Genomic DNA, 22818 nt, shown 5'->3' with positions numbered 1-22818 from the left:
GAAATGTTCTATTTTTTTTGCTCTCATAAACTTGACTCCTCTTCTTTCTGACTCTGCCTTTTGTCTCTCTTATTTAGCCATTCTGTCACTCCTGACCTCTTACAAGATGTTCTTTGTTTTTCTTACACTATATTCTTCCTTTTAGTGACACCATCTGCTGTCCCTGCTCCAACGAATATCTCCAAATATAGACTTAACTTTCAATAAATTTAATAGCCTGTTAATGTGATTCAGCATATTATGAATGACCATGGCCAACCTCCTTCTACTGTATTCTCTCCTTCTCTCCCACAATAAAACGTCTTAATAATAGCACCTAGTGTTCAATCATCAGTTTCTCTTAAACACCTCTCATTCCCTCTCGTATCTCCACCCAAGGCAGGTCTGTTGTAACCTGTTTCTTCAATTCATTGATACTGCCACCTGGCTGAGACATTTAGTGATTCTTTTTTTTTTCCTTTTTCCTTTTTCCTTTTTTTTTTTTTAAGGGAGAGAGAAAAGGTGGGGAGGTGAGAGGGAGAAAGCGACAGAGAATCTTAAGCAGGTTCCACATTCAATGCAGAGCCCAATATGGGGCTCAATCTTACGACCCTGAGATCATGACCTGAGCCGAAATCAGGAGTGAGGTGCTTAACTGACTGAGCCACTGAGGCACCCCAGATACTTAGTGATTCTTAACTACTCTTCCCTCTTCTAGTCTCTTCTTGATAATTCTTTCCTGCACACCAATAACTGTTTAATAATTTATAATGACATTTTCATCCAAATTTTTAATGACCTATAGCCTTCAAGTTTTTCACACTGAGTCTATCTTGTTTTTTTAATCACATATAACACTAAGCTATTAAAATTCTGAACCTCCACCAATTTTTCTACATGTGACCTCTTGCAATATTTATTCCAGTTCATGTCTTGACTATTCTCCAAGCCAAACAATTTCCTCAAACCATACCCTAATTTACTCCATGAAATTGTCTACAATTACGTGGGTGGGAAGATTTCTCTGATGGGTTGAATTGTGTCTCCATAACAAAACTCATATGTTGAAGTACTTCAGAATGGGACTATAATTGTAGATAGGGCCTTTAAAGAGGCAATTAAGGTAAAATGAATTCATATGGGCAGCTCTAATCCATTATGACTGGTGTCCCTATAAGAAGAAGGAATAACAATACAGACATGTATGTGCACAGAGGAAGGACCATATGAGGACACAGTGACCAAGCAGCCAACTGCAAGCCAAGGAAAGGGAATTCACAAGAAAACAAACCTGCTACCACGTTGATCTTGGGCTTCTAACTCCAGAACTGTGATAAAATAAATTTCTATTGGTTAAACCACCCTGTCTATGGTATTGTGACGGCAGCCTGAGCAGATGAATACAATGTCTCTCTTTACTCCATGGTCCAGAATCCAGGCCAAACACAGGATTGGGATACTGTGCAAATAATGTGAGACTAAAGGTGCTTACACCACTTTCACCAAAAGACTCGAAGAGAATACTAAGAGATAAACCGAAGCAAGTTATGAATATTTAATTTATTACATGAGAATTTATGGTAACTTGTTTTTCCATTTTTATTATTATTATCATTTTGATATTAAAACCCATCACAAACAAATAAATAAATCCCATTACTATGCTATCAAACATATTAAATAATATATCATTATTTTTACACAGAACCAAAAATAACAAATTTTACACGGAAGCCATGCTTTTAAAAAGGGTAATATTGGTAGGGATTGTAAAGTAAAGCCTAGTCCCCAAATAGAACTTGATATTTTTAACCATATTCTACTTGCATTACTACATATATTAAAAATTATAACTTAGAAAATGGTAAGCCATCGCATGCTCTTATTGTACCTGTAACTTTTCAATAATATTTCTGTAATCCCAAGCAGGCCCTCCAAGAGCTTCCTTAAAGCGTGGTCCAGAGCGAGCTGATAGTCTCCAACCCATGGCTGCTCTCTGCACCATATTGGAATGGCTCTTCAGGAAAAGAGTATTAACTTGACTGTCCAAATCCACTGGAATGGCAATCCCACGATTCTTTGCTAAAAAAAAAAAAGAAAGAATTAAAATATTTTTCTCTTAATTTGACTACAGCTTCTTACACATTACTGAAATAATTTTATAAACATAGAACAAATAGAAAAAATATAAGTTCTGTGATATAATTAACAGTATGATGACTATACTTAAAACTGTATCATGTATTTGAAATTGTCTAAGAGAATAAATATTAAAAGTTCTCATCACAAGAAAAAATTCTAACTATGTGAGGTGATGGACATTAATTAAATTTATTGTGGCAATCATTTTGCTACATATGAATATATTAAGTTATTATGTTGTGCACCCTAAATGAATATGATCTTATATGTCAATTATACCTCAATAAAACTAGAAAAAAAGGGGAAAAATCAAATCTTTAAGCTCTGTCATTAAATCATTTTCTGTAACTACAAAAGCCTTTAGTTTGAAAACATTTCAATTCTTATGGCCAATTATTAAAGTGAGCTCATTAAACATTCAAGACCTTATTTGATTTCTTGATGATTAATGTTTGAAATGCACTTCACACAGCATCAATATAGAAAAACAGTGTAAAACAACCATGCAAACGTGTACTTTCCCAGCTGCCAAGGAAAATAAGAATGCAGACAGAAAACACATGATAAAATCCTGCCAGTCTGTTCATTAGTATAATTGATGTGCATGCATGTATGCACACACATGTGTGCACACACAAAATCTCAGGTAGTAAAACAGCTATAAAATAGACATTTCAGTGAATCTGGGGAAGAAGGACTCCTATGAACAATGTGTGCCCTCTTCAATTGCAGATTTTTTATATTCCTTAAGGTTTTATTTCATCAGACTTCTATCACAGTACTGGAAAAATGAGAATGCCTCCCATAAGAAAAACAGAAATGTTAAAGCATTTTTGTAAGCAGAATGAAGATAGGATGAGTCCATCAGAGAAGGATGAGGATCATACACTGCTCTACAAGAGATAAGAATGATAACAGGTCTTCCTCGGAACAGAGTCAACCAACACCAAGAGTGATAATAGGGGAGTTATCTGGGCAACTCTTTAAAGACCAGCATGTACATCACTGGGGAAGTTAAGGTCCTCCTCCCTCTGACTAGCATAAACAGAGCAGTTAGCAACAGCAGTTTTTACCTAGAGGATAAAGTTAGGAAACTACAGAAACGTCCTCTCATGAAAATGAAATTCCTGCCTGGAGATAATGCCAAATAAAGGTGTCAGGACTTGACAGAGAAGCTTGAAGTAACTCCAAAGATCTTCATCAAATAAGGAGTAGAATAAGGGAGAGAGAAGAGGCAGCTCCAGTGAAAAGAGAAAATGTACAAGACTCTAACTCCTGAGCAAAGCTCTCCTATTTTAACCCTTGTTAGTATTCTCAGCTGTTTTTCTGCTTCACACAGGTATACACACACACACACCCCAAAGGAAAGCCTGCATATCATTTCTCAGCCCCTTACCCAAAACTCTGGGCCAGATGTGTCATTTATACAAGAATGCTAGCAGAGAAACAGAACCTCAAAACTGCAGTGGATCCCATACAGTCAGTACAAGCCTTTATAACCAAGATCACACCACCAAGAATCATAGAGAAAACTAAGAGCATTAAGAATAACTGGTCCAGTGAAAACAGAAATGATTCAGGAAAGAACAAAAAATATTTAAATAATTCTGATTACTGTCTTCAGAAAATGTGGGTATATACTACTAGAAAATCAGCAATAGAAATCTTGGAAATTAAAATATAATTGCACAAATAAACATTTCAAAATGGCTGAAAAAGAAAAGGATAAGAATAAAGACCAAGTTGATAATCTGGGGAAGTCAAAGAATCTTCTAGAACATAAAGCATAAAAGATCAAAAGGGATAATAAAACAGAGAATATGAAATAGAAAGAGTCATTCAGAAAGTCACATATCTAAAATATATAAGTTTCAGGAAGAAATATCAGAGACAATAGAAGGGAAGAAATTATTAAGAAAATAATAAATGACAATTGCTTGATCTGAAGAAAGATGCAGGTCTTCAAACTGAAAAGGCCCACTGTGTGTTTGACAGGATTAAATAAGTATATTGACCATATTCTGGTAAAAACTGACACTGCTATCATGGGTTGATTGTGCTACCCAAATATATATGTTCAAGTCTAAATCATAGGTGCCTGTGAATGTGACCTTATTTGGAAATAGGGTCTTAGTAAATGTATTCATGTTAAGACAAGGTCATACTAAATTAGGGTGGGCCCTCATCCAATTCAACTGGTGTTCTTATAAGAAAGAGGTAACAGAAACAGACACACAGGGAGAAGAATGCCATGTGAAGATCAAGGGAGAGATAGGATTTATGTAGCTTCAAGGCAAGGAATGCCAAGGACTGGCAGCAAACAATGGAATTGAAGAAAAAGGCATGAGGTCTCAGTATGTCGCCACTGACACCTCGATTTCAGACTTCTAGCCTCCAAAATTGTGAAATTTCTATTATTGTAAGCCACCTACTTCTGGAAATCTGTTATGGTTGCCCGACAAAACTAATTTAAATGCCAACAGCCAAGAAAAAAAGCAGGAACTTCCAGAGAAAAAAGAGGATTTCTATAGAAAAGAGATTGGCAACACCAAACTTCTCACCATCAGTATTGTATGCTAGAAACAACAGAATAATATTTTTAAAAGCTAATGGGCAACAAATTTTGAAACTAGGAGTTTATATCCATCTAAATTGAAAATCAAAAGTGATATCTGAATTAAAAACATGTCAGAACATGTGAGTCTCAGAATTTTTTCTCTAAACCCACCATGAAAATCACTCAACAAAAGGGAGAAAGGAATCCAAGAAAATGTCAAAGTGAATACAAGAAATCATGGCAACTGAGTATGAACCTGAAGAAGAAAACGCAAGACACAAGTGAAGGAAGATCCATTAGATACTAATGGTTAGGAAATTTTCTCCCAGTTGGTAAAGTCTCAGTATCATCACACAACATCTTTGTCTCTAATTGCTATAGAGTGAAGAAAATATTTATGTATCAGAGTATTGTAAGCTCTGATCACTGATTTTTAAATTGTATCATCCTATAAAAGATTTCATTGTATTTCCAAATAGAATACAAATTTCAGAAATCATAACAACATAAAACCAATCATCTAAGCAGTAATTAGAACACAGAGTGGGAGAGAAGAGGTCAAAATGAAGGCAATGTTATATTCCTTATCTTTCAGCATGGAGATATAGATATTATTTACAGCTATTAAATCAAGAGACAGAGATATAAGGATATGATATAGAAATCACGATAGTCTCTGGAAGACTTTTTTAACGAATGAAACGAAAAGAAAGAGAATGGTCTTGCTTCATATAATAAAAGGAAACCACAACAACAGTAGGCAGTACAAGTTCTACTGGTGAAAATTCTCTGAAGTTGAAAGATACTTTAAAACTTCTTTGAAAACAGGTAATTTTAGCTACCAACACAAGAAGGTACCAATTTAAATAAGAGCTCTAGCTGAAATTTAAGGAAATAATAAATTTTGCTCTAAGGTAACCCTAAAGAATCAACTGCACCACCGACCAGATTTCCCTAGTGAATGGTTTCCCATAGTCATTGTAAATGTCCCTTTTCCAAAGCATACGTTGTCTCCATTTATGTCCATTACACACAGCAGAGCAACGGCACTCCTGTTCCATCTGAAGGACAGACGGCCTGAGCACTGCCAAGATGCACATATTTTTATAAATACTCAATCCTGCACCACGATCAAATCCTGGCGAGACTTTCCTCCCTTTCTGGCTGCTTCACACATAGGCTGGGCTTGCTCTGAACATTCGAAAGTTAAACAGAAGACAATGCTGTTATATGTTATTTTCTAAGCAAAGAAAAAACAAAAACTTATAAACTTCAATGTTCGTCAAAATATATTATAATGAAGTTTACACCAACATTTCAAATATAGAGGAGGGAATTGGGATTTATCTCCCCTTTAGGAATCAGGTACATGAGATACAACTGACCATCAAGCAAGCGTTGTTGCTATCAATAGAACTTACGCAAAGTACTCAATGAATATTTTTCTAATGACACCAGTGGAGAGGCAGTCCAATGGCAGCACCTCTGCTGTTCTCAGCAGTGCAAGCTTCTAATTAGTGATCTCAGGAGAAACACACCCACCCCCGATGTTGTTGCCACTACTCCACTATGGCCAACAGCATGGACAGACGAGGCTCAGGAGAATTAGCTATCCCAAACTTTGTCGAAAGGGTTTTTCATTTGTTTGTTTGCTTTCCCCAAATTGTACTACGTTAATTGGGTATTTTCTAGTCTCCTGTCCTAGTCCTAGCACAAATTGTGCATTACAATTGAACTGAATAAAAGAAAAGCTCTTTACTTTCTCCTGCCTAAGGTAAGCTCTAGCCAAGAGCTAAATCACAATTTCTAAGTAATAAAAGAAAATTAACTATGCAATTGGGGAAAAGAGATTTGAGTTAAAATAAGTAAGCTATGGAAATAACGATGAAAAATTTTCAAGCAATTATAAAAATATTAATCCCTTTAAAAGTATGGCTTGAAATATATTCTCTGCACTGTCAAAATATTATAAGTATTAATTCAAAAGCAAAACTGACAATGCTAATTAGCTTTCCATATATTATTTAAAAATTAAAGCAGAAAAGAAAATTGTGACTAGGAAAAGAACTAATTCATGATGTCACTTATAAAACAATAACTAGAATATTTTTCAAATGCAAACAAAAATATAATCCAAACTTAGCTTGCTTTTATTAAATTAGGAAAATTCTGGTACAAATAGTACAGTATATTGAAATGTGAACTAGAATGTATTTTGGGAATTACTGGCTATTCCCTGTCCCCCCTCTCTCATTAAGAAAGAACTAATGAATTTACTACAGCAGTCATTCTTCTGGCCTGTAACATTAACTTCAACTGTGTGCTTTAATGGAAAGAGTCCCGTTAAAGTTTAAAATGTAAAAAAGAAATGCTCTTATTTCTCTTCTAAATTAGAATGCAATTGGGATACTATCTTGCTAAGGATGTTTTGTCACAGAGTAAGTATATGGAGTTCTTCTAGAAACTAATAGTAGAAAGGATGGGCTGTTATTAATGCATTTATCTTTTGTGGAGCTCTGCCTAGAGATAGCTAGTTCTCTAAAATGAGCTATCTTTATTCACAGGTATTTTGATGATTCGGCTAAGCTACTAATTAGGCTTATAAATCCTGAAGATTCTCTGGATATGACTAGTCTTTGTAGTGATTTTCAGATGTAATCGAAATCTATTTCTAATTATTATTCATTAAATATTGCACATTATGTGAAATTTTTTAATTAGACAAAATCACTGATGGTATCTGCCAGAACAAAATCTCTGAGAAGACACATATTGCAGTGATAGGTGCCATGGAAAAAAATGCTTAGATAGATAAACTGACAGGTAGGGGGAAAGGCAACAGCAAGTATCAGCAGTAATTAGAACACCTGCTTGGTTGTCAAGCCCTACGGGACAGGCCCACAGGAACCAGAACAGTTGGTGCACAAGGAAGGTGTAGTGGAGTGGGCAGTGGTGTCTTTTTCTGTACCATGTCACGATATACGAAATAAGTCTCCACCGAAGCACTAGTGTTGTTAAATGCAAAGAACATTAAAGATATGAAATGCATCTTTCCTGTTTGGCACTCAAAGTATACTCACTTAATCCCCAAATTGAATAAAGACTATAATTTTATGGGTTATGCAATAACTAGTATTGGCACACCTGACCAGTCATCTGGAAAAAATAAAGCTGATTCCATACCTTCTACCTTATAACTAAATATATTCCAGATAGCTCAAAATTGTACACAGCCCCACCAAATACACAAACAAACTAAAACCATGAAAATTCTCAATGGGAATTTAAAAAACATCTCAGACTGATCAAGGCCATCATGAAGATGAAAGAAAATCTGTAAACCTAATAGAAAATAAATTTTTGTACACCCAAAAAATAAAATAAAAATCCAAATGACAAATGAAAAAAGCTTTTTTAAATTGTTACTTATGGGCAAAGAGCATATTTCCTTAATAAAGAAGGGGTTATAATGATTAAGAAACTGTTAAGAAAAAAAAAAAAAACTTTAGAAAAAGTAAGCAAAGTATAAGAAGTGACAAGCCACAGAAAAGGAAATACCACTGACTCAATAATATGGATAGATTTTTTTCTCCACTAATTAAAAGAGAAACATATATGACAATACTTTTATTTATAATGATATTTTCTATGACTATATTTATAAGGATATTATCGATAACGATATGATTGGCAAAGATCTAAGAATTTGATAATGACATGTTATCAACGGGGAAAATGCTCTCCTACATCACTGGTGACATGTAAATTAAATTATCTCTACACAGGGCAGTGCCTGTCAAAATTTAAATACCCAGAAATTCTACTCATAGGTATTTACCTTATTCTCCCTCATATATGAAATGATTAGATACAACATAAATATCTAGCCAATAGGGTTAAATAATTTAGAATATAGGCACAATAAGATACTATGCAGTCAATGATAAGAGTAGGATATTGACTCATTTATTTGTATTCATCCATTTATTTTATTCATGCAATAAGTATTTATTGAGTATCTACTGAGCTTTAGGCACTACCTCAGGCTCTAATACTATAACAGATAAGGTATTTAGTGTTGCTTAGTTAAGACACTTATTCTGCTCTGTGATTTCTGTACCTGTTATATTTACTCCCAATGTACTAGAAATTTATTGAGGGCAGGAAATACAGTTTGAGATTTTATTTGCCAAACAATTAAAATAGTATGTTTCAGAAAACAAGGATCATTATAAATCAAATGAATCAATGAATACATGAAAAATATTATAGGATTTTGTCCTATCTTGTAGCTTATTCAGATTTAACTTTTAAAAAGGAATAATGTTTTTAAAAACTAGAGTTACAGGGGTGCTTTATTTCAAACTCACCATACAATCAACTGTAACACCCTAGGTAGATTAAAAATAGATTTGGTTGTTTAATAGACACTGAATTTCTCTCCTCAAAGGGTTACTATTTTCTACATGTTCAAATTTTTTGGGAACAATTGGCTTGAAGATTGATGTTCATTATTCAAACCATTTGTAGAAGATATTTTACAGAATTTCCATTTGGAAAAAAGATTCTGTTGCCAACAAAGTACCCAACATTAATCCCCCCAAATCATTTGAAGATTATGAAACACATGGAGCAAAATTCTTTTTTAAGTGAAATAATATGGGAGTAATTTTTGGATTCTTTTTCTCAAATTACTTCTAACATGTGTTATTGTGTTTTATATACAAGAGTAAACTGAGGAACAGGAACTGACCAAGAGCATTGAAGACATGGCCTTAATGGCCCTAACATTTCTCAAATCTCAGTGAACACCATGGCGTGCATCTATTCCAGAGGTCCCCATCCTGACTTGTTCCCAAACCAGCCTTACTTTACGTTATTGAGGGTAGAGAATGATAGACATGTGTATGCCTTACATTCCAGTTAGGCACCCTTGCAGCTGATGACATTGCCTGGGAATTCACATTTATTATCACTTAAGACCCTGTATCTTCCTACCAATTTCAAATTTGACATAAATTGGAAGAAAGTGTAGCAATGGAGGTTAATGATTGGTAATTTCTGCAGATACAATCTTCAAAAGCATCTCAGCTTTTAGAAGCTTAGGAAGTTTGTTTGGATAAACCGAACATGATACACATGGTACATTCACAATTGATCACAGCTTCCATTTTATTTTTTTTAAAGTTCTATAGATTTTTAGGGCTTCTTTCTTTTTAAGATTTTATTTATTTATTCATGAGAGACAGAGAGAGAGAGGCAGAGACACAGGCAGAGGGAGAAGCAGGCTCCATGCTGGGAGCCTGATGTGGGACTCGATCCTGGGTCTGCAGGATCAGGCCCTGGACTGAAGGCGACGCTAAACCGCTAAGCCACTCGGGCTGCCCCAGCTTCCATTTTAAATGCTTATGAAGTTTTATCAGAAAAACTGAACGTGACATAATAAATGCACAACTGATCATGGCCTCAATACATCTGATAGTAGCTGATAAAAGTTTCTGGAGTATTCATTAAGGAAAAAAAAGACAACTGATAGGAAGTGCTCTTTTTCTATGAGGACTTCCTCTCAAACACCTACTAACTTAATTCACTATCTCCTTACCTTCTTTTTAAGTTTTCTGAAAATTGTATGCATTCATTTCATATACACCTTAAATCAAGATGGTAATCTTGATCTGTATTCTGTATCTTAAAGGCATAAAACAGGAAAGGCTTGTTTAAACTGATTTGTGATAGTAGAACATCACAAATGTCTGTTAGCCTATCCATTTAGAAGATCCCAGCTCTGTCCCCACCCGACTGTGTGACCTTAGACAAGCTGCCTAACCTTGCTGAACTCACATCTTCACTGTAAAATGGGGTAAAAAGTATGTCCACATCATAAAGTTTACCGCACTGTCTGACACTCAATAAACACTCACTGCTCTCAGCAATGTAAGCACTGACTAAAGAAGTGCTCTTGCCTTTTACTGCCTTTTATATCTAATGTACAAATAACAATGAGAATTAAGAATTTTTGATGATAGATGAGTTGAGCTTATGTACTTGAGAGCACTTTACAAATTGTGAAGTGTTTTATAAATGTTAACTCAACAGAAGGTCCCTGATTTAGAGTGGTTTGACTTCACAATTTTTAGACTTTACAGTGGTGCAAAAGTGATACACATTCAGTAGAAAATTGTACTTTTGAGTTTTGACTTTTGATCTTTTCCCAGGCTAGTGATATGCAGTAGAATCCTCTCTCATGATGCTGGACAGTGGCAGCCACAGTTCCACGGACTAGTCACATAATCATGAGGATTTTGCATCCATACAATCATTCTGTTTTTTACTTTTGGTACAATATTCAATAAATTACATGAGATATTTGACACTTTATTAAGGAATAAAAGCTTTGTGTTAGATTATCTTGCCTAACCGTAGGCTAATGTAAATGACCCAAGAACATTTAAGGCAGGCTAGGCTATGCTATTTTGTTCAGTAGGTTAGATGTATTAAATGTATTTTAGACCTTAGGATATTTTCAAGTTAGGAGGGGTTTGTAGGGATGTAACCCATCATAAGTTGAGGAAGATCTATAATAGATATTTGCATTTATAGGAATGTGTTTACCAATTTATAAATGCCCTGAACATTTCCTTTATAAAAACAGTATTCTCGGGCAGCCCCCGTGGCACAGTGGTTTAGCGCCGCCTGCAGCTCAGGGCATGATCCTGGAGACCCTGGATCGAGTCCCACGTCAGGCTCTCTCTATGATGCCTGCTTCTCCCTCTGCCTGTGTCTCTGCCTCTCTCTCTCTCTCTGTCTCTATGAATAAATAAATAAAATCTTTAAAAAAATTACTAAAAAAAAAAAACAGTATTCTCCTGACTTTTGCTTAAGTATGTATCCTCTTTGTTTTCTCCAATATTATAAATTCTAACATATTTGAATTGTGTTAAATGGTAGAGCCTCTTTGTATTCTTAAAGAGTCACTGAAACACAAAAATGATTTTCGCACTGGAGTTGTAAAATTCAGATAAATTCCTACTCAGCGAACCAAACTGCCAAGTTCTACTTTATATGTTAGGGCTTCCTAAGGTACGACTTCTGGGGTAATGCAGTACAACAGAAACTTCACACTCGGAAAAATCTGGATTTTAAACCCAACTCAACTACTTTTATTTTGAAGATTTTACTTATTTATTTATTTAAGCATGAGTAGGGAAAGTGACAGGCAGAGGGAGTGGGAGAAGCAAGCTTCCCACTCGATGCAGGGCTCGATCCCAGGACCCCAGGATCATGACCTGAGCTGAAGGCAGATGGTTAACAGACTGAGCCACCCAGATACCCCCCAACTCAACTACTTATTAGTTGGATGAGTTACTTAAGCCTAAACTTCACTATTTGCAATATTCCTAGCCCATGGTTTATTTTCAGTCAACAAACACTCATTAACCTGCGTAATCAGTGCCAGGCACTTCCAGGTCCTAACAGTCAGTAAATAACGCAAAGTCCCTGCTTTCATAATTTATCTTCTAAGAGGAAAAGCAGAGAACAAGATGGAAAAGTAACTAAATAAACAGACAAGATGCTTTCAAATAGTGAAAATGCTAAGAGGAAAAAAAATAATAAGATAGGGTAAGGAGCAGGAAGAGGCTGGGACACTGTATATGGGATGTTCTGGAACATTTCACTGAGCACTTCTATTCTAAGTATGTGACAATTGTGGGGGGAGAATCCAGATAGAGGAAACAGCCCACATAAATGTCCTAAGATGAGAAAAAATCTGGTATGGATTAGAAACAGGGGGAAGACCAGTGTGGGTGGAGCAGCAGAGTTGGGGGAGGAAGAGTGAAGGAAAGGTAGAAAAAGAAGAGGAGGCTCAGATGATAGAGGGCTGTCTAAGCTATGGTAAGGAATACAAATTTCAAGTGTAATAACAGTAGATAAGTGATAACGATTTGATGTACATTTTAAGATCATTCTAAATATTGTGTAGGGAACGGATGGTAGCAAAACAGGAGTGGAGGTAGGTGTTCAGTAAGAAGATGGTTCTGTAACCCATGTCACATGATGGTGAATTTGGACAAGGGTGTCATGCAAGATAAGGAAAAAAATGTATTTTGGAAGTGGAGCCAATAGAACCTGCTCTTTAATGGAAGTGAACAAAAGAGAAAAATTAAACATGACCAGTAAGGTTTTAAAAGAGTACTGACTGTAAAATAGTTGTTCTTTAGAGTGGGACAAAAATCTGCCCCTTGCAGCTGCCATATATTAGTTATAACCCTATTCCTATAAAAAGAAGTCCATTATCACCTTCAAAGGTTGAAAGATTATTGTCTTCCCTCAGACTTCTCTCCTTTGCCTAAATATTTCAAATGTTTTCAATCACAATCCAATAAGGTGGGTTTAGGTCACTCTCCTATTGTGGATGCTCATTTCTGAATGCCTTTCATTTTGATCCTGTTTTTCTATGCATAGCATCCATGAACAAACAAAAGAAGATGTGGTCTAATTATGGCAGAGCAGGATTTGCTTTTCACCTTCTCCATCCTAGACAATGTTTTTTTTAATTCATGTCTTTGTGACTGGCACTTCATAATCATCATCCCTCAAAGTCTAATAGGGGAAATAAGATGAGGACTTAGGATGGGATAAGCTCTGATCAAACAAAGACCATAGGAAAAGTGTCAGTGGTCAAAAGGGGACAAGTTCAGCTCTAGATATGAGAGTTAAGAATGGCTTTCATAGAGGAATTTGAATAAAAATTTTTGAATAATAGGAAAGGTGATGACAGTTAGCAATGGTGGAAACTGGTGTGAGAAAGAAAAAGAAAAAAGAGAATGAGAAAGAAGGAAACAGAGATTGAGAAAGTAAGTTACAGCACGAGCAAGGCATGGGGCATAAGATTGGTCCATTGTCACACAGGTGTGGGGAATCAGAGAGCAAGGAGGTCAAAGAGGTGAGGCAGGGCTGTGCTGTAAAGGCCATGAATGTGACAAGAAGTCTGTCCTCAGTTTGTTAGACAAAGGGATAGTACTGGAGGCTGGGGACTCCGTTGTTGATGTTTTTAAACCAACAGAGAAAACTTCACTTCAAGAAGATTACTCTGGCGGCACATTTCTTTAGGTGATGAAAGACACAAGGAGAGAACACTGAATAATTCCTCCAGTGGTCCAGGAAGGAAGTCCTTTATGGAGGAGAAGGAAGGAGAGGTACACATGCAAGGGGATCATGGGAATAGAATTTCTAGAGCTTCCTAACTGCTCCAAGTGGAAAGAATAAACCAGGAAGAGAAAGAAAATGGGCCTTCTCACAAAGGTAAAACAGATTTTACACCAAAGCCTCGCTCTTCCAAACCTACCTCGGTTACAGGCTTAGATATAATTAATTTTTGACTCCCTATCACACATATTCTTCTTTTTTTTAAGATTTTATTTATTGATTCATGAGAGAGAGAGAGAGAGCAGAGACACAGGCAGAGGGAGAAGCAGGTTTATGCAGGGAGCCCAACGTGGGACTTGATCCCAGGTCTCCAGTATCAGGCCCTGGGCTGAAGGCAGCCCTAAACCGCTGAGCCACCTGGGCTGCCCCACACATGTTCTTTAAAGCATACAAAAAGTCACTAAAATATCCTGCTAATTCATGAGGTTTGGGCCAGCAGAAGTTTGGTAGAAAATTAAATCCTGTAACAGAAATAAAAGGTTATCTTGAGACTGAGAGTATTGCTGACTTTATTTATTTATTTATTTATTTATTTAGAAAATGTTTTATAAATTGACGACTATTTTAAATCCCCAAAGCTCAGCCATCCTGCTGTGCAAGAACTGGTCTGACTTCACAAGAAACCACTGGAGTGGGAACTGAGATGGGAGGCACAGCGTGGGGTCTCCTCTATGGCTTAACGTTCTTCATCTCAATTTTTAAGTGTTATGAGCAGTATGCCTTCTATGTTCTATGTAGGGCCAACTGGTGTCCCCCCCACCCCACCACCACCACCACTGCATTTGCTAAATAAATACTGAGAGAGAAAGAGGGGGAGGACAAGATGGACAAGAAGAAAAAGAAGGAGGTGGAAGAGGCGGAGGATAGAGAGAAAAAGAAGGAAGACGAGGGGAGGCTGCCTTAAAATGTAAAATATAGAAATATACTTGGCAGCAAAGACAATGTACTCCTATGTAGAAAAAAGAAATAACATCAGCTTATTTCTTTGCTTTTCCTTTGGATTTTATCTTTTAATGGTTAGTATATTCCACAGATGATTTCATCCAAATAAAAATGCTTTTAATACTGTTTCATTATAGCTTGAAAAGTATATTATTAAAAACTCAGAGGTTACACTAAAGCATGAATGACACAACCAGATTCACCTATAATTTCACTGCTCAGAGATAATCAATGTTAATATTTTATTTATATCCATCTGGACATTTTGTTATGTGGATCTTTTTAAAGTAAGAATGAGCTTCTCTTTTGTGTTCTTTATTTTTGACACAATACCTATTGTGGCCTCTTTATTTCTTCCCTTCCCTTCTTGAAGGGTTTAATCCTAAAATCTATAGGAGGAGCAGAGCAAAGGTAGGTGTCAGCACTGGGGAAGAAGTGCACAGAGAGATGAAGTGACCCAGAGCTTCTGAATCCAAAAAGAAGTGGAAGGTACCTGTGCAGTGGAGGCTGCACAGGGTGGAGAATCAGAACTTGATGGGGTGCGGGGACAGCCTGGTACAGGGTAACAAAGGTGATGCGGGTGTGCATGTGAAGGAGTGATCCAGCACAGTCAGAGGCCACCCCCCGTGGAAAGAAGGTCCCTCAGCAGCCTGAGGTAGACTGTTGGAACCTACAGGAGATAAGGAGGGTGCCTTCATAGAGGAGTGTCAGAGACCACACTCCCAGGTGACACATCCTTGCAGGGTCTGACCCCACATGTGGTACCTAAGGCCAAGTGGGCTGTGAGGAGAGAGGATGTGTGTGGAGAGTCCACAGACTGTTGAAGCATTAAACTTATCAGTTATTTGAGGAGAGCCAGCATCCTCACAAAAGTAATTTTTTTAATCCAATAATAGTAAAGCTCTTCATTTACTAAACATTTTTATAGCCCTCAAAAAAGTTTTATACTATTATTCTCTGATGTTTTTTGTTAACTGTTCTTCTAAGTATTTGATATTTTTGTTGCAATTGTGAATAATGTGTTTTACACAGTGTAGTCTCTGTTTCTTTTTGGTATACAGAAAATCTGTCAAGTTTGATACTTATTTATAATTAATCACTGAGATGAACTCCCTTAAGTTTCTTACTTCTAAAATTTTTAAGTTGAAAAAAAAGTAAAAATAAAATTTTTAAATGGATCCCTTAGGTTATCTTAAGTTTGTTACTTGTTCAAATTAAACTTGAGCAGTCATTAAATCTTGTTAATATATAGTCACTTAGGTCAAACTGCAGATGGGAGAAAGACAAAACAATTTTACATGGTCATTAATTAGTTAAATCATTGATTCATTTATCGAATATTTACTGAGCATATACTATAACCCTAGCCAAGTTACCTAATCTGGATAATTCTGTTTTTCTCAACTGTACAATGTAAATTACCAGAGAACCTATCCAAGTATTAAATGAAACAAATCAAGTAAATTCCTTAGCAATGCACATGGTGAGTGCTCAATAAATGTTAATGGTGATGACAGACACTATAAGCTGCCCTTCCCAGGGCTGCATTAGTTGAGAAAGTGGTCAGGCACATCTGTTTGTTTGTTTTTTAAGTCCAGTATTTCTTTCTCCTGCTCCCCTCCGCCATCTGGAGAACAGCCCTAATTAATTAGGAAGCAAGGAAGCAAGGAGAAAGGAAGGAAGGAAGGAAGGAAGGAAGGAAGGAAGGAAGGAAGGAAGGAAGGAAGGAAGGAAGGAAGGAAGGAAGGAAGGAAGGAAGGAAGGGGGGAGGGAGGGGAGGGAAGAGGAATTTATGAGAAACTCCCTCTAAAATCTACTAACTTTCACTTAGCTATAATCATCCCCTTGCCTTCCATTTCATTTGTAATTTCTGAAGGCTTCTGTATACAACAGGCCCTTAGTTAATACTAATGGATTTCAGGCCAAATTACAAAACTAAAAAAACCCTCAAAAGGTCCCACTGCCCTATGAAGGTATTAGTATGTCAGGCTACTTAACAGACAATTCCATAATGAAATCTGAGATAACAATTAAACTAAACTCATTCCTGTAAAATCTTACCAAGCTATGTTAGTGTTATATACAATATTAAGATTAGAAATACAATTAAAACTCAATAAATAAATTTTTAAAATTTGAAAAAAGAAATACAATAATTATATTCCCTTCCCCAAAAGTAAGCAATGTTCAGAACTGTTTGCTCTTCAGTTCTGAACTGAAGTTCTAAACCTCTTCAGCTTTAGAGAAACCATACCTTTATTAAGTTGTAAACTGGGAAGCTGCTTGTTTTGGCTACTAGCCAAAAGTCTGATTTCTTTAACAAAATGTAAAAGTAAGTAAAACTCGACATTCTGACTTACCCACTTCAGCCAAAGTTCTGATACAAGACTCCACGGAGGATTTCTGTGCTGGATTTGGCCAGGTGCAATTGTAAATTCTGAAGGCAGATTGCAGCAACTGAATAAAAACTGGCTGATGTGTCTGAAAACAAAAAGAAAGTATGCAAATAGGCCTAGCTCCTAACATGGCATCTATGCATTATCAAAAAGGCTCTTCAAAATAGGCTCATCAGTGCCATTTACAGAATATCTCATTTAACAAATATTTATTATGTACCCATTCATGACAAGCACCATGTCAAATGCAATAGAAAATCGATTACTTGCATTTTAATTATATTGTTAATCAGAAAAAATTTGGCATTTCTTGAAGCCAAACACATGAATTTAAGTATATTTTTTTAATAATCTCTAGTTTATTTCCAAATATAAATAGAGCAATGTTCTGAGTTTGTTTGATTGATTGTATATTTTTGTTTCATATAATAAGTAAAGACAGGAGACAACAATTTTGACATCTAAAAACAATTTCATATGGTTCTAATAGTTCAAAAGTTTTCTGTAAAGAAAATATAATCAAAAATGATATTTTTTATAAAAATAATACAAAATTACTATAGAATTTTTGGGGCCCACAGAGATGAAAATCACCAATAACCCTACCATGTAGAGATGATCAGTATCAACATTTTGAAGATATTTACTTCCTGAGTTTTTCTGTGTATATATGCACATATATTCTTTACACATGCAGAGTTGGATGATACTATAATACAATTCTAGGGACTGTTTCACATAATATTACTTCATAATCATCATCCTTAGTCATAAATATTTCTTTTAAAACATGATTTCCATTTGCTATGTAACAAGCCATCTGACAGATACACCATTATTTAACTATTCCCCTATTTGTGGTCATTTAAGGTTGATGTCAATTTGTAAGTATTATAAATACTTGAATGAAAATTTCAGTATGTAAATTCCTGCTAATTCTTTCAGGATAAATTACTAAAGTCAATTTACTGAGTCAAAATGCCTATCCATTTAAAGAATCATTTATTGCAACACTTGGCAAACAGCCAAAGTACTGACATGAATGTTTCTATTACGCTTGGAGGAAGAACAGGAATAATTCAATTTGAAGATGAGGCTTCTTAAAAATAAAGCTTGGTAAACTCAGAAATGGATAAAACATCAATAATATGAGAGAAAAGTGACCTCCAGAAGTGTAGGAAATGACTTCCTGACCAGATTAAAGTCTTTTCTTATGCAAATATGGTAAAATAAATTCTGTGTCAGAATGCTCCTGTATTTGTTTAGGTTACCTGGAGGCTGGTACTGTTGTCTGAAAAGGGGGAATTAAAGAAGCCGCTCACAATATTCATTATTGACTCTGTAACACACTTCTCCAAGAAGGTGTCTGCGTGTTTCCTATCTGTGGTTGTGTTGCAAACCTGGAGAGAAAAATTGAACAGCTCAATATATCTTATCACATCTTTGAATTCTAACTGAAACCTTGTAAAAATTGATCTGATACTGTTATTTGTAACATTTCTTCTGCTTTTGAAAGTTGCTTTGAATAGACACATTTTTGCTGAAATCTATTAAATTTTCATCATTCTGGTGTAGCTGCTCCTTTACATTGGTTGTCATTTTATCCTTGGATCAGAATTCTTTCATAGACCTCCCCTCCAGTCCCTTCGTCCCTACTCTGCTTCTCCCTACTCTTGTACACCAACCTTCTCCCTCTGTCTCCAAGCATGACTTTGCTGGAAAACCACCCTTCCACTCAATGTGAAGAAATCAAAGAGAAACAGTCATTCTAAGAAAGTGGTGAATGTGATTAATGGATATTCTACATATTTTCACTTATAATACCTAGCCCAAACTGGAGGATGCAAACAGAAAATATTTGGCAAGGAAAACAGAAAGCTAAAAGAAGATAAAGCTCTTTCCAACACTTTTGACCTTTTCATCCATAGATTCTCTGGGAAGCATGGGAGTGTGCCTTTGCATGCTTCCTTCTGAGTAGGGCTGAGCAAGAAGAGACCATACTCACGCTAAGGATAGACCAGAAAAGAACACAGGCCTGGTTCCTGCCCTGATTTTTATATGTGATTAAGTGAGGCAGAAATTGGTCATTTTGTGAAACAAACCACAAATTTCCAAGGATGTCAGGGTAGACAAATTGCAAAAGCTAAGATACATGATTAAAAACAAATGAAAAAAAGCTGGGTAATAAAAAGAAACATGAAGATAAAAAGAAGAAGAAAGTGGGAGGGGGAAAGCACAGGGTGTGAGAAACTCCTGAAAAACTGGGGCAGAGTAACAAAGTTTAAATATTCGCACAGTGATGGTGGAGAAAATATGGTGGCCAGATGTTTCAGATGTTCTCAGACAATCCAAATTTCTGCATCATTTCTTTTTCTTTTCAGTAAGGTGATTAATCAAAAGAATAAGTATAATTTAATTTTATATTGCATATTGCTTTAAAATCTTTCACACAAATAAGCTCACAAAAGAGTAAATTTCCCTCCTCACACAGGTGTCCCAGTGTTTTGGTTGGGGAAATAACAGTATTTGCTGAATGGAGGAAAAAGAGGACAGGGAGGGATTGCTTTGTTTCTAAGTCACTTCCCAGCAGGGCTCTTCATTTTTTCCTTGTCTATTAAATGACACCTACCTGACAGGGTTGTATTAGAGATAATCTCACAGTTATTGCAGGGAACAGTGCAATTGAAGGAAATAGATCATGCCAATTATGCATTTAGTTAGGGTTCCAGAATATAACATAATGCCTGGCATATACAACATGTTCAATTAATGTTTGGAAAATGAATAAATCAATTGATTTTTAAAATGAAAGAGTAAGAAAGAATAGAAAGACTCATGTTGTTTCCGGTTAACTTTGGGATAGGTTATAATTGTGGAACATCAGAACTAAAATTAAATGTGGTCCCAGAACTAATACAAAATTAGGTTTCCCACGATGGATATGATACAGGATTTATTTCGTTTCATATCCTTCCACTATTAGCTTTTATATTGAAATGTTCTGATTTGTAGGATAAAAATATATTAAAGATGAAGAGGTAGCCAACCAATTCTACAATAACCAGCTCAAATAACCTTCCTCATCCAGTGACATTTCACACAATTGTGTGGGGTTCTGCAGAGTTATTGTGGTATCACATTGAATTACCTGCAACTGGACATTTGCTAAAGAGCCACTTAGAAATTTGCCTTATTTAGTCAATGGATTAGTAAAAGTAATCTATTTCTAGATAAAGACTTTCCTCGAAAAGCTGGTTTACAAAACTATGTGGACTCTATTGCTCAATGCATTTGAACAAGAAATTCAAAACAATTTTTCAAGATATTTTTCCTGCCCCATATGAATGATAATATTTTTGCACCTCTAGAACGTTGCATCCTACATTGCAATATCATGGATAGGCAGGAGATAGAAGAAGCCAGCTTTTAAAACTTTCCAGGGGAAAAAAAAGAATCCTAAAAATAACAATATTTCTTTATCCAGCCTGTCTTTTATTTATTTTTACTGCCTCACTCCAATAAACCCTGGAAATGATTCAAAAATATTATATCACATTAAATTAACTTTTATGTGTAATACACATATTTTCAAGTTTTCAATCTATTTGCACATATTATTCACATACCACTATTTCCTTTAAAGCATGCCCCATGTGACTCTCCAAACATTTATTTTAAAAGGTTAAATTTATTCCATCATATCAATGCACCATCATGTTTTAATCCATTTTTGGAATAAATTGAGGTATACATAACCAAAAATACAAATCATTTTTCTTATTTTCCTAGTTTATTTCGTTCTTGCCAGACTTGTATGTGATTTTCCTAAATTTTCTTGCAACTATAATGAATCGTGCAAAATTCTTCTATTTACTTTCAGATTTTTGGCATATATTCTACCAAAAGAGGAGTCAGCAGTTGAGGATATATAGGCAGTTTTATACCATTGCGAGGCTGAGGCCCTACAGTAATAAACAGACAATGTTATCAACAACCTATTTGTAGATGCACAGGATGGTCCCTCATCACTACCAACTAGCTCTGGTTGGGATCATCTGCTGTATGGTCCTGGCAGAACAGAGTGGAAGAATAAGAATTCAGGTACCTATTGGGTCTCTGCCTCCAATCCCATCTCTTTCTCCTCACAGAGGCTTTGGCAGTGTCTGCATCTCTGGGTGCAGCTCCCACTGAGCTCTACCACAGTTTCCCCAATCACAACAGTGCTGTCTTTGCGTCTTCCCCTGGGTGCAAATATCTTTGCAGTGTCCCCAGTTCCTGGGTGCTCCCCTGTGCCTTCTTGGTCACTTTCACACTGCCCAGATCTCCTGGAGGATGCCATCTGGTTCCTGCTGAAACTGACTGCTCAAACTGTAAATTATCACTATTTTTGCCCGCTTAATGATACCTAAAAGTCATTTTGTGTTTCTGGCATCACTAATGAGCCTTGGCACTTTCCACGTAATCACTTCATGCCTATATTTTGTCACGTACAGATGATTCAAATCTTCTAACCACTCGAAGTAAGACCTGGATAATGACTGATACATTACGTATCATTTTAACATATTTTTCATAATAAGCTCTTTTTGACTGTCATTTCACATATATCTTTCACATTCCAAACTTTTATTTAGAATGTTCATTTCATCACATTTCATTGTGTCAAATAAAATAGAACTCAGGCACTATTTTTTCTTTTTCTTTTTTAAGATATTATTTATTTATTCATGAGAGACACAGAGACAGAGAGAGGCAGAGACACAGGCAGAGGGAGAAGCAGGCTCCATGCAGGGAGCCCGACATGGGACTCGATCCCAAGTCTCCAGCGTGACACCCAAAGGCGGCACTAAATCGCTGAGCCACCGGGGCTGCCCATTATTTTTTCTTTAGATCATTTCTATTTACTTAACATAAAGAAGAAAAAAAACTCCCCTCTACAGAAGGGATATCCTACACATTTTGTTCTAGTTTTTTATTGGAGTCCTCCTCCATTCATATATGTGTCCTGATTCCCATTTAACTATTTACACTATCTGAGAGTTTGCTGCTGTAGTGACCTAACTCATGGATTCTATTCTGATCAATTTTTTCCCATATTGATATCCACCTGTCCTCCAAACATTTACTAAATACTGATTTCTTGTCTCACTCTTAGGGTGCTTGAGGTTTGTCTTATATCACTAATTACTATTTAAATCTCTCTGGTATATTCCATGTGTCCTTATTTTTTAAATATTTTAAAATATCTGTAAAATATTAAAATAATCCCAAACTCCATATATCACTATTTTTCAAATTATTTGTTTAAATTATTAAATTATTATTATTTAAATTATATCTAAATATTGGATTACAAGTCAGGACAGTGAATCAAACAAAACAAAGTCCCTACTCTATAAGAGTTATTCTAATCAAGAAAGGCATTCAATAGACAAATTAATAAATACATAATATAAATGGAAAATAGAAAATAGAGCAAATAGGATACTCTAGAGAAGAATAAAGAAGGGCAAGCTGTACAGGGATAAGTACAGCTTCTTTTTATGCTGCAGGAGGAGTGGATATGGTTGAGGATTACTATTTTATTTACCTCAT

At 35.8% G+C, this 22818-nt stretch overlaps 1 protein-coding gene and 1 long non-coding RNA gene across 4 annotated transcripts in view; one reads left to right on the top strand and one right to left on the bottom strand.

Annotated features, from left to right (window-relative positions):
* Positions 1-22818, bottom strand: part of ITPR2 (inositol 1,4,5-trisphosphate receptor type 2) — a 472019-nt gene that overhangs the window by 224143 nt on the left and 225058 nt on the right. For all 3 annotated transcript variants that reach the window (XM_025455430.3, XM_025455431.3, XM_049102671.1), the window contains 3 exons: positions 18495-18623; positions 17188-17308; positions 1871-2061 (listed from right to left, as the gene is read on the bottom strand). In XM_025455430.3, the coding sequence (XP_025311215.1) occupies positions 1871-2061; positions 17188-17308; positions 18495-18623 (441 nt within the window). The remainder of the gene's footprint in view (positions 1-1870; positions 2062-17187; positions 17309-18494; positions 18624-22818) is intronic.
* Positions 13914-14958, top strand: LOC125753833 (uncharacterized). The gene is made up of 2 exons (XR_007406481.1): positions 13914-13981; positions 14464-14958. It is a non-coding gene; the product is annotated as an uncharacterized LOC125753833 (long non-coding RNA).

The sequence above is a fragment of the Canis lupus genome, chromosome 27 (assembly GCF_003254725.2).
Source record: "Canis lupus dingo isolate Sandy chromosome 27, ASM325472v2, whole genome shotgun sequence".
NCBI classification, from domain to species: domain Eukaryota; kingdom Metazoa; phylum Chordata; class Mammalia; order Carnivora; family Canidae; genus Canis; species Canis lupus.
The sequence above is the reverse complement of the archived record's forward strand: the minus strand, read 5'-3'. Positions and strand labels throughout refer to the sequence as shown.